The 18,580-nt window shown below is 30.7% G+C and overlaps 1 protein-coding gene across 1 annotated transcript in view; it reads right to left on the bottom strand.

The window, feature by feature from the left end:
* Nucleotides 1–18,580, bottom strand: part of LOC134695813 (P protein-like) — a 31,464-nt gene that overhangs the window by 2,261 nt on the left and 10,623 nt on the right. The window contains exons 3-18 of the mRNA XM_063557231.1: nt 18,297–18,453; nt 16,601–16,673; nt 11,694–11,827; nt 10,150–10,250; nt 9,438–9,570; nt 8,703–8,774; nt 8,140–8,262; nt 7,401–7,525; nt 6,821–6,962; nt 5,060–5,195; nt 4,588–4,732; nt 3,879–3,930; nt 3,593–3,701; nt 2,726–2,853; nt 1,624–1,785; nt 493–580 (exon numbers count right to left, since the gene is read on the bottom strand). Coding sequence (XP_063413301.1) covers nt 493–580; nt 1,624–1,785; nt 2,726–2,853; nt 3,593–3,701; nt 3,879–3,930; nt 4,588–4,732; nt 5,060–5,195; nt 6,821–6,962; nt 7,401–7,525; nt 8,140–8,262; nt 8,703–8,774; nt 9,438–9,570; nt 10,150–10,250; nt 11,694–11,827; nt 16,601–16,673; nt 18,297–18,453 — 1,880 coding nt within the window. The remainder of the gene's footprint in view (nt 1–492; nt 581–1,623; nt 1,786–2,725; nt 2,854–3,592; nt 3,702–3,878; nt 3,931–4,587; nt 4,733–5,059; nt 5,196–6,820; nt 6,963–7,400; nt 7,526–8,139; nt 8,263–8,702; nt 8,775–9,437; nt 9,571–10,149; nt 10,251–11,693; nt 11,828–16,600; nt 16,674–18,296; nt 18,454–18,580) is intronic.

Genomic DNA, 18,580 nt, shown 5'->3' with positions numbered 1-18,580 from the left:
TATAGTGATAACAAAATATGTTATCGTTTTTATAATCTATTTTATTCATTTCTTTGTTTCATTCGCTGATATTTTTCAGTTTCATTAAATTGATTGAATTTAAAGTTTGCGTAGTTTTAAGTGTGGATTATGACATAACAAGCGTCATTATTTATTCAAAAAATCATTGCCAAAATATTTTTTTATATCATATTGATGAAAGAGAAAGTTTTGTTCCTATTCTCTAGGTTTGATCAAGACTGATTAAAGATTCTGTGTCATCAATCAATACATAATATTCATATTGTAATGTAAAAATTAAAATGAGACAATTCTAAGTAACTGTGTTATGATGTTTCATGGATCAGATGTGTAAAAATGGTTTTATTTTGTGTAAATTGTTCTATTAAAACGCAAGTATTCCTGCTATAATGCCAGCCTACTATGGTGTGTATAAATAGTTTGTTCTACTGTACATAAAACTAGACTGCATAACACACATTACTACATTACCTCCTAGACAAGCACCAAATGCCAAAGCTAATATCATGGGAAGTATAGGAACCTGTTCATTTTCTGTAAGCTGAACTAATACTGGTATCTAAAGAAGTTCAAAGAATCATTGGTAGGATATGAATGAAAAATTTAAAAAATACAACATAGCTAGACTTTTGTCTGAATTTAGATTATGAACTACCCTTATTTCAATAGAGGTTAACATTTATAATGTGCATTTCCAAATTAAAAGTATCACCAAAAACAAATAATCATTTCAAACAAGGATATAAATTATACAAGAAAAGAAAGTCAATTAAAGACAGAAATTTATAATAGGCTTATGCCAAACAATGATAGGATATTTCTAGTATATATTTCATTAGAATCGCACACATGCAGACGGTATAGCCCTTGATAGCAATAAGAATATATTTAGTTTGACTTCTGCAAAGGTAACAATATAAATTTGGAAGCATATGTATGAAATTTATACATATTGTTTGCCCAGTGCATTACTCTGATTTCTTTCCATGTTTGGCTTTATAAATGAATAAATAAAAAGATATGATATACATGCCATATATGCTTGTTTTGGATAAACAAGTGCTTCAACATTTATCATTGGTCTTGGACTTTTAAAATATGTTGGACTCGATCATCACTGTCCAAAGATAAGATTACCTGTAATAGCTGTATTTGGCAAAACTTTTTGGAATTTTGGTCCCCAATGCTCTTCAACTTCGTACTTTATCTGGATTTATTTTTACTTTTTATGATTCGAGCGTCACTGATGAGTCTTTTGTAGACGAAACGCGGGTCTGGCGTATATACTAAATTTAGTCCTGGTATTTTGATGAGTTTATTTATTATCGAAATGTGCGTTTGGTTTTTTAAACTTGATAAAAGTTAATGTTATTGGGTGAAAGCAAACTGCATAATTTATATTTATTTGTAGTTTCCTGTAAAGACAATATATGGCTAAACTTAAGTTGGAATAAACAATGCATAAGTATGCTAAAAAGTAAAAGTGATAAAAAAGTATTCATTTGAACATGTCACAGTATACATTTGTGTCCAACTAATTTGTACGCCAAAGAAGCCCGTTTAACATGATTTTTTTTTTTTGATTTACATATTATATATTACCATTGCTGTTGTATATGGAATGTTGTCTATAAAACTTGAGGCGAATGCAGATACCCATAGTATTAGCAAAACTGCAACCAATAACTTTTTATCACCAGCATTACCAATTATTTCTCCAACTGCTTTGCCGATTTCATCGATCAAACCTAATTCTTTCAATGCCTATACAAGAAAGGATTTCACTGGGTTAGTTTATTTTTTATTTGATATGATACATATTATTGCTATCATGTAGTGAAATTAAAGAGGTGGCAAATAACAAGAATTCCTTCAAAAACATACATAGGCCGAAATTTGACAACTCCATGGCAAACGTCTCTCGTTTGAAGTGTTCACTTGTCATGGCTACTTATATCGTACTTTACGGGGTTTAATTTTACTAGCTGTTGAAAGCCAAACATTTGCTAATACATGTGGTTGCTTCAATCTAAATCATTTGGACCCTAGTAGATAGTTGTCTCCATGGCAATCTGCATTATATTATTTTAAGATTTACTATAATACGTTTTCTAACAGAGAATTATGTACCAATAAATGAGCATGAAAACCATGTGAGCTGTGAAATCAAGCAGACAACATTGTTTTTTGTCAGTATCGGAATTATCGCTCATTTAATTTATTATTCGATTCTTTTTTGCTAGGAATAGGGCAGTTGTTATCTTATAGTTGTTTTTAATGTAGGTTGCATTGTTGTTTGTTTTTTGTTGCGCTTCGGTGTTTTGTTATATCATTGTTTTCCTCTTATAGTTGGATTTTAGTTTTTAACACGGATTTGTCTTCTGTTAATCGATTTACGACTTTTGAACAGCGGTATACTACTAGTGTATTTATTTTCGTATACTAGTTGAAATGTTGAACTTATTTATTTGAAAACACAACCCATATGTAAAATTTAAGAATAGGCACCACTTTTATAAAATGAACGCAAAGAGCAAAGAAAAACACTGTTTAGTCTGTTAATATCATTTTAGTACGGCAATTTTGTTTTTCTATCAACGTTTTTAGGAATGCAGATGAGCACAGGAGGAAAAATATGAAACCTTTGTTTATAAATAGCAACACGATTTTTTTTAAACTTTAGATATGATTTTGAAATACTTACTTCCATGAGAACAAAAAGAGCAGCAAAAAAAATAAGCGTTGCCCATTCAACTCTGTGGAATATATTCTCTAATTCCTTAATGTCTGCGAGGATCATTAGAATAATAGCTCCAACCACAGCAATCCAACCTGTAAGTGCAGTCAAAATGAGCTTTATTTGAATTTATCATTTCCGTATCCAAGCGGGAATACGGAAAAGATTAATTTCCTATCTAAAATATTTTCTATGACCGATATACAGTAACACACCTCCCAATGTTTGGTAAATTGTGTTAAAGGTTCTCATTGGCCAATTTAATTTTATTGAAGAATTCATACTCGGAAGAGGTTTGCCTATATTGTCATAATTTATATAACACATTACAGACTACATATTCTCGAACATTATACACTAAATTATGAAATACATTTGAATTGAGACAAGGCACATAATGTATTTAGTGGTCAAAGAGACGCAGGTGATTTCTTACTTTATTTGTTCTTTTGAACCTTGTAGATTCGAATGTTACTGATGAATCTTTTGTAGACAAAACGAATGTCGACCGTACAAAATTGTTAACCACATGCTTCATTTTAATGGAACACAAATTAAATCTATTGGAACAACATTGACAATTGACAACACTGTTATATTGAAACTGTGATTTCAGATATTATATCATTCAAAATAGATTTGAATCAATGAATATGCAATAATTGATAATGAGAGATAACTAGTTGGGGAAAATTTACCAACAGAATAAATGAAGATAAAAAGATCAGTTAAAGTAATGGATTAAAGTGGATTCAGTCAGTGTTATTTGGTTCCAGGAAAATGGAAAGAGTGAAGAGATTAGTGCATGTGGTGCTGTAAGCGGGACTAACTCACCAAGACTAACGTAAACACCAGTTATGAACGAATGAAGGAAAAAGAAGATAATGACCACAAACAGGACAATTGTACATTTAACTAGTAACCAATGATCCGTTATGTAATACTGAAATATAAATAAAATTATGCAACATTAGAAATCAGTTCAAAGGTATCATTATTTGAGTACACTTTATTTATCCCAAACTGACTTATTATGTTTTCATATTAAAATATAAATAAACTGACTTAAAAAAATAAAACGTCTCATTTGAACAATAATAAAATTGACTATCGAACTTACCTTTCTCTCTAATTCTGCAACATTTTGTTCAAAATTGGTCTGTTTTGTATTTCTATAATAATGATATAAACGAGAAATAAAGTAAGAAAACCATTATTACAATTGTGAACTTTCATATATCAAATCACAAGCAATTTATAACCCCAATGTTCTGGAAAATGGGAGACCTGCGTGCGTTGGAATATAAGAATAGAAGAAATTTATATTTTTGAAGTAAAAAAACCTGAGAGTAATGTTGAGAAAATGAATCAAGAAAGAGACATAGGAATGATTGTAACGATTTTTCTATCAATTTCCAAATGTACCGGTGTCACATAACAGTATGTAGCCATGTTAGCTTCTAACATACACTGAAAAAGAATTCTACATAATTATCACGTCTGTGAACGTATGTACAATTTATCGTTTGTTTGATCAACATTACACTAGCTTTGTGGTTTTTTTAATGTATTACTACAAAAACTGTATTAGTACAAAAAGCGAATTCCAAATTGAATAATAGATTTGTACAAATTTGTTTGTCAACATTTACTGTAATTCACAATTGTGTGATTTTGATTACTTTTAAAGGGATGATTCATCTTTAAGTTTGTTGAATTAAAAAATATTACAATATTTTGTTTGTGTTCTGTCAATTCATTACCTAAAACACCAACTATTATGCAACCGATGAGGAACAAATGCTTAGGAATATGTAAAAACAAATTACCTCATATTATACATTAGTCGTATTAATGCATTTTCTTTCTCTGTGGCTTTTTGTAGAAACAGTGCTTTCATAATGCTCTCCTCTCTAGAGGCAATATTGACACGGGCTGCTGCTCTTCTCCATACATTTATTTCGTGTCTCATTTCTAAATTACAGTTATAAAATTTAACATACATAAATACTTTGTCAAGAATATTACAAAATATAAGTAAAAACAGTACGAAGAAGAAGGACATTGTCCCTTGTACAAGAGTAGAAATTGATTTGAATGAACTTCAAGTTTTCTAATTCTATTTTGTTTCTTTGTGAATTAAGAAACAATTTATTGTAAAGATCTTTTTACTTTTCGCATTTGTTTCCACTGGTTTAAAGTTAATAATGAATTTGATTTTAAGTTTAAGCAAGTCCTTTTCCTAAATTAGTTCAAACATTTACAAGTAGAAAATATATTAATTGTTTATATCTATCTTACCTGCAACATCAATTGGTTCTGGATTTTCAAGTGAATCCATTTTGGTATAAAACAATCTCATGACGCCGTAACCAACAAAGGAAACTAGAACTATTCCAGGGAACATGTTCAATGTGAACATACTAAAATCTGTATCCTACAAACATATTCATATGTTGTATTTACGGTTTTAGCTGAAAGACTAAAAATGTCATATAAGAAATGCATCAGAGAAAAAAACACATCTCAAAGAGTACCTATTAAACTGTAAAATCAATTTAACTCAATCTTATATGGGAAAAGATAACGTTAATTTTAGGAAGTTGCAGTAGCAAACGCACTTGGTATTCGAAGTACTTATTAGTCTTTTTATTGATAGATTTTTCAGAAAATCAAACTTCGGTTTTTGGAAAGTGTTTTTTTTGTCCCAGTAAACCAATAACGCTCAAGATGTCAGTTTCGTTAAATTCACATGTGTAGAAATTTCGTAAATTACAACAATCAAACACAGTATACGTATTAAGGATTTGAATATTCGTTAATGAGCTTCTGCTTCCATGGCCAATACTCTTGAAGATCAATATTCAGTATTCATAAATGTACTTTCATTCGTCTTAACTCGGCCGATTCCGTACCCTCATCTAGGGAGATAGAAGGAGAGTAGCGGATTCTACCGAGGATTGCCGAATGATGTACTCTGTCATATATTCCCCATTTTCATTCTCAACTCTAGTAATTATTAAGGTGGTACCCAACACTTTCACTGAAATTAATTTGGCTCGTTTAATTTTCATAAAATTTTGTCAAAGTATTTACGTTGACCCTTTAACAAAAATATAAAAAAATCAAAAATTTTGAACCAACCGTTTTGTCAGAAAAATTACCCTGGTTATATAGCAGTTTGACAAACACCAATTTTGATCATTGATAAGCTTAATATTTCTTTTACAACTCAACGTTTTTAAAACCTTTAGCTGACTTTACAGAGTTATCTTCTTGTAGTGTTAGGTACCACCTTAATTGCTCTTTTTGTACAGAGGGTTCTAATTGATCAACAGAGACCCCATATAATGTTTTATTAATAACTTGCGATTCATTCTAATGTTATAACTGATCAACAGCTACTAACACTAATGTGTTAATTTTAATCATTTGTGATTCATGACTATGATGGTATTCCTTTTTGATCTATAATTTTTCAAAAGTCATACTATAGTCAATTAAGATTAAAATAGTATAGTTCATATATGAATCTTACAAACTTAATGCTATTGTCATGCATGTGAGAGGTTTTGCTTTTAAACCAGGGCTAATCAACCATTTACTACATAAGTACCAAGTCACGAATATGACAGTGGTTTTCCATTTTTTGATGTGTTTGAGCTTTTGATTTTGTCATTTGATAAGGGATAAATAAAGAATTATGAATCGAAGCAGTTCATAATGTTATTTTTCATATGAATGATGATAATATAGTCTGGTGTCTTAAGTGCATAAATGTCGTAAACATGCTATGCTTCAGATCCTTGACAAGATCAGCCATTATAACAAATATTGGTTGGTGAATGAAAATTTGAGGAGAAGTTCTTTTAGATCGTTTGGTTAGGAAAAAGATTCACAATTTCCTAATATTCGACAACTTTATGGGTACAGTGGTTTACTATCAAAACATTTTAAATGTTTTATACATCAAATACATAACATGCACACGTAAGAGTTTTATTTCAAATGAACGTCTGATGAGTTATATATAAACTACCTATATAAGCGTACAAAACTGACCTTATATGGTTTGAAGTCTGGAGTTGAGACTATGATGACATTTGGTGGATCTCCTATACCTGTTGCTGTGCCACCTATATTTGAGAAAAGTACCTCAGCTATCAAAATCTTCTTAGGATCTAGATTTAATACTTCACATAATCTGGAAATAAATGAAAACGTGTATTAATTTTATAACAAATAAAATTTTACCTTAATTTTTCTATGCATGCAATATTTGTTTATAGAGATTTCTTTTATATGTACAGGAATATGATCTTAGTATGTTTATTATTAACAGAGAAAAAGAAATTAACATATAATTTGTTCCACTCACATGTAAGCTATTTGTTGAAAAAGATTGCACGTATCATCATTACTTAATATATTTTTTTCTTCAACAATATCTTTGATTACAAGCACAATTTATTTTCAGAATTCAAATTCTGCTATAGTGATTCAAATCCTAAGGCATTTGAAAGTCATGTTTCACATTCTTATAATTGTTTTTCTTTTAATTAAGTTTCTACTTGCCTTTAATGAAAAGAGTAAATGCCGAGTGCTATTTCTTTTATTTTATATTTTACTGTATTATATATACCGTATCGTAACTGGTGTCAACAGTAAAATAGTTGTGACATTGTCAAGGAAAGCAGATACTATGGCACTGAATGCACACAACAAAGTAATAAGTGGCCATATTTTCCCCTTTGCAGTTTTGTATGCCTGTCAATAAAAATTTAAAATTTATGTGTAATACATGAATAAAACGACACATCACTACTTATGTACCAAACAGCTATTGTAATTTAAAAAAAAATCTGAAACTAAAACTTATACGACTTATTATCGAAGCAATGCTTGACTTCCAAGTTTATTTTTTTCTGTGTATGTCGAAAGTTGTGGCCTGATTTAAGCCACATATCTCATGGATTGCGCTAATTCTTATTGAGGATTTTTAGAACATAATGAGCGTCCTTCAGTAAAAAGAGCACTTGTCATAATGTTTTGTATGTACAATAGTACTGATCGTTCTTGTTTTTGTATTGATTTTGATATTATTGACACAGAACTGACATGCAACTATCAACGATGTTTGATGTTTTTTCTTGTTGTCAGTTTTAAAAACAATAAATTATCTCAATGCAACTGAAAATTAAATAAGGTAGCTGAACAGATGATTTACCACTACATCTGAGTTGGAAAACCGTTTTATTGGAAATCATGCCACATCTTCTTGGCATTTAAAAATGACGTTAGGCGTACCTTATCAAAAAAGTTTTTAAAAGCTCTACTTTAGTCTTACTTTCATTTTTTTTAACAATAATGTTTTAACTTACTTTTAGGGCGAAGAAATCAAAAAAGCCAGTTTCAGAGAATATTGACACAAGTATCATCATACCAAACAGCAACATTAATGTTTCCATATCAATCCAGCTGATAATAGTGTTTAAATCGGGTCTCTATAATAATAGTCATATAATAAATAAGCATAACATTGTTCTATTATTAATTTTCATCTTATACCAAAAGTGTATTCCTCAAATAATTACGATAAAGATTATACACCAGCAATGGAATGCAAACTATTGGAAGAAGAAGAAAAAGAGAAGACTATTTGTTTATGTGTTACATATTTGTTTTTCGTTCATTTTTGTACATGAATAAGGTCGTTAGTTTTCTCGTTTGATTTTTTTTACATTGTCATATCGGAGCCTTGTATAGCTGACTATGCGGTTTTGGCTTTGCTCATTGTTGAAGGCCGTACGGTGACCTATAGTTGTTAATGTCTGTGTCATTTTGGTCTCTTGTGGACAGTTAATCTCTCAATATCTTTTAAAACGTTGAATTTATAAGAAAGCATATTCAAATGAAATTTCATTAAATAATATAAATAGATTACCTCTCCGTAATGAGAAAGCACTGCAATAGCCGCAAGGGAACCAATAAGAGCTGCCATGGCTCTGTGTACTAACTGCAGATGAAATATTTTATGATTGTAAGTTAATGATCAGGAAATTATAAAAATATTAAATAAGTATAAAACATCTATCACAGAAACAATTAAAAAAGACCTATGGATTTTGGGGTCAATAGGTAAAATTTCTTGGACAGTTTTTACTACAAATTATTTTCGGAAAGTAACTCGAGTTTCCTTTCCCCGATTAGATTTCAGCTTATCTACACGAAATAAATAATGAATGGGAAGATGTCTTTTGATTTAGGGACAATAGGTAAGGTCACTTATACAGTTTGGGGGGAGGGGGTTCGGAGGGGGGTGATGCCAGACTGTAGTTTTAGAATTCAATGCCTTATTGGGATAAAATTATAATATGATATGGTTATTTGGGTGAGAGCCGATATTTTATTTTGTTGTCAATATGTTTAGGTTTCAGATGCGTATTGTAGGTTCCTTACTTGATTGAAATGAAACTCTTGAATATAGAAAAAAAAATGAAGGATGAGTACGAACTAGTGTCTTTTGGAGAAAAAAAAACCCACGTTGCATATGAAATTTAAGTTAGATTACTGAATAAGTATGTTTAAAGGTTTGGTTAGCTTTTGAAGTGAATGCCGACATTTCTGTGCATTTTAAAGTTCATAAATATTCATGTTGTCTTATTTTTTTTATACTTACATCAAATATGATAAGAATGTAAACCCCAACTAACACTAAGACTGCAAGGATAACTCGTTGGTCGTGTTCATGTACGCTATAGTACAACGGTATACTGTGATTTGAGTTGGTCTCAAACAACAAGCTACTATTTCTATAAATAAATGTGAGAAGCGATTGAAAATATACAGTGACCATGTAAATATTGATATAAAACGCACCTTTTCTTCGCGATTAAGTTTAAATCTACACCAGACAATAGGTCATCTGGAAAAAAAGTAACTTTTTTTTAGAAATCATTCAGTTTTTTAATAATTGATGACAATCCATTTCTTGAGTACATGATTAGAATGGAATAACAGAGTTCGGAAAAACTAAGAGAAAAATAAAGGAAATATATTCAAGAGAAGTTTAAAACTGTCATACAAATGGGAGGTAAGGCTAGCTATAACACCAGTTTAAATCAAATCAATTAAGATGACACATCAAAATAACATAGAAAAACTGAAGGGTTTGCATGAACCCTAAAACGAGCGAGAAATAATGTGTTTTTTTAATTTGAAAAAGCAAATAAACTCATCATAGATACCAGGACTAAATTTTGTATATACGCCAGACGAGCGTTTCGTCTACAAAAGACTCATCAGTGACGCTCGAATCCAAAAAAGTTCAAAAGGCCAAATACAAAACGAAGTTGAAGAGCATTGAGGACCAAAATTCCTAAAAGTTATACCTTGTTCTAACTTTAAAGTCATGTTGATATACAGTCAGATCATTTTCATCATAGAAGTTCTTGTCCATGTTCTTCAAAATGAAAGTCAGATCTTGGGAACTCTGAAAAGATATCAGTAACGAAATAACATCTAATGACGAGAAAACGCATTATTTACTAAAAGAGAAGGTTCACGAAAGGTTAGAATTAGCCCTTGATTTTTTGATTTTTTTTTTGAAACAGGGCCAAAAAAATACAAATTGTACATAGAAATACTTGTGATAATGCTATCAAGACAAAATATTTTTTTGACATATGAAGCTATACCCCTTAAACCCTTAAATAAACATAATTTGTATAGTAAGGTAAATTGGGGGGGGGGGGGGGGGGGGTGCGGAATAATGATTTTAATTGTTTTTGGCAAAATTAACCTTGGCCGCCATCCACGATCCAAAACTTTTTATATTGATGAATTGTATATCAATATTTGAAACTTTTGGCTACAAAACATTTTGGATCGTAGATTGTGGCCAAAGCTTTTAGTTTGGAAAATTGCACTAATTCATATTATTTTTACATATTGAATAAGGTAGGAAATATTGTTTCAATAGACCGCTCTCAACTTATTTATCAAGCACGATTAAAACCATGTCAACGTTTGAAACTTTATCATATGGAAATCAGTCACACAACACATCATTATTAATTTTATTTCTATTCATGTATTTGGTTTTGATGTTATATTTGTTATTCTCGTCGGATTTTGTCTAATGCTTAGTTCGTTTTTCTGTGTGTGTTATATTTTAATGTTGTGTCGTTGTTCTCCTCTTTCATTTAATGCGTTTCCCTCAATTTTAGTTTGTTACCCCGATTTATTTTGTGTCCATGTATTAACGAGTTTGAAACAGCGGTATACTACTGTTGCATTTATTTATAACGAAAAAGATTTTAGTATTGAAGTGAGTGAAATAACCGACTGAATTTTGAGATCCAAAACCAACCATAGTTTAACAGTTAAACTATTTATGGACTGAAACCTACATGAACGAATCATAGTTAAATCTACATGAACAACAAAACACCATTTTTTTCTCTCTGTGTAATTATTTTTAGACTGAAGTTTATCACTCCGTCGTTTTTTCTTACGATGATGATGTCTGCAACTTTTTACCTTACAATGTAATCAAAGCACTCTTTTTTAAGTGGAGGCTAAATATTAATCCGTATAATATTTCTTTGATAAGAAAATTGGTCATATAGAAAGAAAAAAAACATAATTGTAAATATTCAATTTGGGTAAACATAAATTCCAAAGGCTTTGAAAGAACAAATCTATAAATTCTTTTCTAAGTTTTAGTCTTGATAAATTACGAAATTATTAAGAAACTAAAATTCCAACTTCCTTAGCGACAGTTAACAATAGATCATTTTTGCAGCATTGTTAATGTCAATGTCAGTCATACAACTAAGTACTTCTAAATCTTCGGCTTTTAAATATTCTTGGCGAAAATAAATCCAAGAAAAAACACTCAAAATTATTTCTAATTATTAAGATTTATTTATACCTGATTTGGCTCTATAGTCTCTGAAAGATTAACACGTAGAATTGGTACTGGTGACGCACTTGTGTTTCCTTGTTTGAACGGACCCTTTATCTTAACTGTCACATTGTTTATGTCATGAATATGAAGGTCTTCATCTTAAAGCATAAATACATCATTTGCATATAAATATAAACTTTATCAAAGATACCAAACATATAATTTTTGATACATGACTTCTCCTACATAATACTCACCAGTGGCACTCGAATCGTAATGGCTGGAAAGCGAAATCAAATCCATTCCTATATTTTACGGACGGCATCACGAGTTGGTTGACCGTTATGGAATAACCGTTTCACAAATGATATCGGACATGTTCCTTACCTCGTAACTACAATCCCCTTCCTTTTCATGAATGTGACCTACCGAATAAGACTATTTATCGGATTTTTTTATCACATAAGCAACACGACGGATGCCACATGTGGAGCAGGATCTGCTTACCCGTCTGGAGCACCTGAGATTACCCCTAGTTTTTGGTGGAGTTCGTGTTGTTTATTCTTTAGTTTTCCATGTTGTGTCATGTGTACTATTGTTTGTCTGTTTGTCTTTTTCATTTTTAGCCATGGCGTTGTCATTTTGTTTTAGATTTATGAGTTTGACTGTCCCTTTGGTATCTTTCGTCCCTCTTTGAAAAAAAAACCCTGATACGCTGTAAGTCGTAAATCTATGTTTTGGGTAAAAAAAAAATAATCTGAATATTTCAAATTTGTTATACGTGAAAATGACCGGATGAAACAAAAATACCCATTCGATTGTCTTCAACTAATAAATAAATTTTCTTCTTTTTGGATTATTTTCAAGTTAAACGCAAATATTCTTCAAAGCAGCGAATGATTTCGAAATCCTGAAATGTACTCTTTTGAAATGCAAGTTCAAAAGATTTTTTTATTACTGAAAATGAAGACACAAATTTGCAATCTTCCATTTAAATTGTAAACAATCATATACTATAATATCTTTTCTTATAAAAGATTTGTCCAAACTAAACAAATCATCTCATCATGTCACACATGAGGTCACACAGAGTTGTGTAAATACATATCAGCAAACAATCGGGCCAAGGTTTTAATGTTTAATTGTACGACGTTTATTAGAATTGTGTTGGTTTGACTCTTGCTTGCGGGACTGTAGCGTCTCTATACAAGGGAAAATTGAATGTAAATTAAGGCGACAGTAAATCAGCGATGTTCATGAAATCCCGTCAACGATTATGAAGAAAAGCATCAAGACAACATTCTGAAACTGAAAACAGGAAAACACTAAAAAGAGCAAGACATTGTGTGTCGATATGATAAGTGTCTCATGCTACGCTAGCACCACCCGCCATGCGATTTCATACTCAATCAATATGTGAAAATTGCGAATACAATACATTCGGTAAAATACAGATCAAACGTCAATACAGTTATCTAAAGATCTAATACTGCAAACACATGTCTCTAGTAAATAGACACATCGACAGACATCGTATCATAATCAGGAAACAAATTTGTAATGTCGACTGTACATCGTATAAAGTGACGATTCAGTTAGTTTTTCCACATAACTGTGTTAGATCAGTTTTAATACAGGGAGCTTGCTTGTGTTAACGTGGTCAGTTTAGAGCGAATATGCACGAGCATAACGCAATAACTGTGATATTAACATACACGGGCATAACGTACTAGCTGTGATACAATTGAACAAAGGGAATGATTAGACATGAGAAGGTGACAATTGAAAAGTTGAAATCATCAGGTTTGTCGAAATATCAAATATGAAGTAGACCTTCCGCTTTTAGTCGTATCATTAAGGTCATTGAGATATATGAGATTGAATCACGTGTTAAAATTAGGGTTAAATTGACAGAATATCATCAATATATCTTAAATTTAGATAAAAAAAAACTGAGCAAGCTGCCTTTTCTTAATTAGAAGGTCATGTTTAAGCTTAGCTTTGTATAAGTACAGAATCAAGTCGACCTGTAGTGGGGGCACAAATAGTGCCCTTGGAATACCGACTGTCTACTCAAATATCAATTCACCAGACTTATAAAATGAGTTTAATGATTTCGTTTTACTTGGAAAAAGATTTAGAAATTAAACGGTTGAAAAATCAATTTCAGTTCACAGAACAGGTACAGTCCCGATCTTTGTTGTTTCAGTAGGCGTAGATATATTGATACTGTAATGACCTTGGCTCGACCTTTATCTAAGGATTTTTCACTTTTGCAAAGATAACTTTGAAGGCCATCTATCCAAAATAATAACAACCGATCGGGTTTCAGAAGTGTTTGTATACATTAATATAATGCATTGAACACTTTTGTCTTTATCAAAGATGAAAAAATTTTCACACCAAAACAATAACCATAAAATTGAGAATAGAAAAGGGGAATGTGTCAAAAAGACAACAACCCGACCATAGAAAAAACAAACAGCAGAAGGTCATCAACAGATCTTCAATGTAGCGAGAAATTCCCGCACCCGGAGGCGTCCTTCAGCTGTCCCCTAAACAAATATATACTAGTTCTGTGATAATGAACGCCATACTAATTTCCAAATTGTACTCAAGAAACTAAAATTAAAATAATACAAGACTAAAAAAGACCAGAGGCTCCTGACTTGGAACAGGCGCAAAAATGCGGCGGGGTTAAACATGTTTTTGAGATCTCAACCCTCCCCCTATACCTCTACCCAATGTAGAAAAGTAAACGCATTGCAATACGCACATGAAAATTCAGTTCAAGAGAAGTCCGAGTCTGATGTCAGAGGATGTAACCAAAGAAAATAAACAAAACGACAATAATACATAATAACTGACATGCCAGCTCCAGACTTCAATTAAACTGATTGAAAGATTATGATTTCATCATATGAATATCAGGCACAATCCTTCCCGTTAGGGGTTTAGTATCATACCATCATAACATATATCAGAGGAACATAACCCGTGTCATGCCAACAACTGGTTTTTGATTAAATGTGTTTATTTCCGATGCAAAGACCCTATAAGTGAATCAATATTAACGCCAAAATATGCAATATTTAATGACCTGACAACATGCATTTATCTATTTTATGAATAGGTTTATTTCACACGAGATAACATGTTATCTGCATGTTATGTAAAATGATACGAATTTGGTAATTGAGAACAACAAAATCCCATGAAATGATGCAATGCAAAGTTGAAATTAAATACTTGCTTAGCCTCTTGGATACATTTACTGTGAGAAAACTGTTTCCTCTTTAAATGACATATTGGTAATTGTTTTTGCGTTTGATTATAACACAAGAGTGAACACTTTGATTCATAATTGATCTGCCATGCATGTGGTTGCAATAATGACTTTGATTGATAAGTGTAATAGTCTTATACCTGCAAAGCTATAAATTACAAGAAGGGTTAAAACTCAATTTCCCGAAAAATTCAAAAAAATAAAACATCCTTTGTTTTATGTTAAAGAATATAAACCAAAACGTTTATTATGTATATCTATCTTGTAAAAATTATCGACAAAAGATTGATGTATAATCAGTATACTTTGTAGTTTCCTGGTAAATGATTATTCCTTATGAACACAGTTAAAGGTATATATAAATTGAAAACTACGTTCAAACCTATGACTGCGTTGGATAAAAAACGCAATTTTATACGTGTGCATGTAAAACAAATTTCGTTGTACAAGGGTCGAAATACAGCACAAACAACATTTTCCAAAAGACCAAAAAAGTGAAAAGTATATTTAAACAAAACGCATTTGACTAACAAGTCGAACAACTGATGTTCTTTAACACTGCTTACTGCCATTGGCGATTGCCAAATAAAATTGATCACAAGATGTAACAAAATGGATCTTAATATAAATCTAATATTAAAAAGAAAACAATTAACTTGTGGTCATGATGTTATGCCACAAACAAAAGGTGTCAATATCTTTTTAGTACACCAGATCCGGATTTCGACAGTGATGTTGGAGATCGAAACGGTCTTTGGAAGGCAATATAAAATGTACCCTCATTTTTAGACTCAATATAGGATGAACGGATATATACATATATACTCATATTGGGTAATCTTAATTCTTTTCTTTTTTGGTTTTTCCTTCAAAAGATTACAAAAAACTTAAAAGCTTTAAATGAAGTAAATGAAAATGATAGTTTATAAGTTTCGTGCGTAACCGATCAAATGTATTGTAGTAGTAAGTAGTATGAAAATGATTACAGTCAAGAAAAGGACAAAAACAAATCACAAAACACATATGAGTTTGTTACATATAGGCAATACTCAACACAACATATGTCAAGCTCTTTTATGTGTTTGAACTTTTCCAAAAAATATTTTGTCGATACAAATTTCTGGAATTTCGTTATTTTTGTTAATTTACTTTTTAAATGTCAAGATTTATGACATGGTTAATTTAACAGAGGTCACCAGAAATACCGCCATATATTCCATATTTTATTAATAAACTCATCATAGATACCAGGACTAAATTTAGTATAAACGCCAGACGCACGTTTCATCAAAAGACTCATCAGTGACGCTCGAATCCAAAAAAGTTAAAAAGGCCAAATAAAGTACGTAAAGGACACAAAATATAACTGAAAATAAAACATTGAAGAAATACCTGTCTAAAGACAGGCATATTTACATTTCTTTGAGTTAAATTTGTTCAACTATGCTCCAATCAACATTTTTACCTCAATCATTGATTTACAAAAGTACAATATGCCGACAGAAATCGATAGAAACGTCGCAAATATTTGACACAGCTACAATACTCAATAGAATTGTTTGATCATCTATCGTTGTGTCGAACCTCTTAAGGTTTAAATTTCTGACTAATTTACAGGCTGGGTGACATTAACAATGATACTTACAAGTTAAATGTGCATTGTCGACCGATATAAGATGCCACTCTTCGTCTTTCTCATCTTTGATTATAATTCCGATCTAAAAATAGCTTAAATGTTAATCAGTAATCAGAACAACAGAATATTATTCAGAATTTGTAAAGTTTTCATTGTTATTGGGATATTGTTTAAAACAATTATTTTTTTAGAAAAATAAAATAAACTAAGTTATATGTATACCAGGAATTTTATTATGTAAATCCTTCATTTTTTACTTACTTACATACGGTAAATAGAATCTCATCAAATAAATTATGAATTACAGACAACAATCTTCTAAACATAATGTAAAAGTAATGACCATTCAAAGTCATTGTAATGCTATTTAACCTTTTTTGTACTGTGTATTTTTTTTATTCATTTTGACAAAGATAAAAACAAAATCGTTCATATTTATGCGTTTTAATGTAATTCCGTTTAATTTGTATACAACGTAACGTAAAACAAAAGTTTAAGTCATTATTTATAGACTTTGTTTCCAGATCTTCAATTCTTTTTTTCAATAGTACTTTCATATTTATTATGGAAATTTATCTTCCTAATTAAATTTCAGAAATAATTACAGTTAATTTCAAATTTGACATTCCTGGTGAAAACGATAACCATATTAACAATGAACATATTGCTATTACATAATTTTAATTTCAAATAAGCTGTATCATCAATAAAATGACAATGAATTATTTGTCTACAATTTCAATAAAAAACAGGATTTCCTTGTGTAAAATTTTATGTAAAGCGGTTTTATTTTGTGTTCTGTTTCCGATTTTTATTCTATAACTTTCCTCTCCGTAGACTTATGTAATAATTATCAATTATTGATGTGAATTAAAAAAATCATATTCCTCATATTAGGGTTGCATATGAATAGCAGTACAAGTTCGTATACATGAATAGCATATTAGTCATATTGAGTCGAGTTGGTTATTTATAATTCCGCTTAAAAGATAATTTATTGATAACTGACTTGTAATAGAATAAGCCTATGAAAAAAGTTATTGCAATTCTTTGGCAACAAACCGATATTCAGATATTATTTCTCTTACCGGAGCGTTTAAAACAATGAACTTAAAATTTGCTGACCCAAAAATTAGTCTGTTCCTTTTAGTCATAATATTCAAACATTGTTCTAACATGTTTAAAAGTGGTAAGTATATGGTGGTTGCATACTTTTATAAATAGTTGTACAGTATTTTATTTTCTTCAAAAAAGGTTATTCTACCTAAAAATATATTACTAAAATAAATTACGACATTTTCATTAACGATAACTTAGGTCAAACAGGAATCTGAAGGATAACATTTCGCATTGTCAATTATATAATTGACGCTCCCATATTTCACATTAAAAGTTTTTTTTGCAAATCTGAAGATTGAACACGTCTGGGGTTGAAGTCATACAACTTTGCTCAGTGCTTGGAGCACAAAAATCATGCTCGAAACATGAAATCCATCATTTTGATTGATAAATTCTTAAATCTGAGTACAAAAATCGTGTTCAAAAGTTTGATGACCGCAAGGGCTGATGTTAAATGAAGGATAAGTTCCTGACAAAATTTTGTCAATACTGTAATCGGACATATATTTCAAATTAAACTTATACCTTATTCTCACTCGATATACAACATTTAATTCTACAAAGCAGTTTGGTCGTTGATACTTACAAAACAAGCAATTGCAACAGCTAATAACACAACAATTTTCAGGTGGTTCAGAACTTCAAATTTGTTTTTAAAACTAAAATATCCTTTGCCTTTTTCTTTACAATTAGTCCATGAAAAAACACTATCAATACTTTCTACAGAACTTGTGAGGTTTGACCTGGAAGAGAAACACAAATAATTAAATCAGAAAGACAAGACAGTATAGCGATTCCATCTGCCATACATATATGATGTGTGAATTTGATGACAAGACTGTATAACCTCATCTGAAGTGTTACTGCAAC

The sequence above is a fragment of the Mytilus trossulus genome, chromosome 14 (genome assembly GCF_036588685.1).
Source record: "Mytilus trossulus isolate FHL-02 chromosome 14, PNRI_Mtr1.1.1.hap1, whole genome shotgun sequence".
Taxonomy (NCBI): Eukaryota; Metazoa; Mollusca; class Bivalvia; order Mytilida; family Mytilidae; genus Mytilus; species Mytilus trossulus.
Note: the sequence above shows the minus strand (reverse complement) of the source record. Positions and strands in the feature narration are given on the sequence as shown.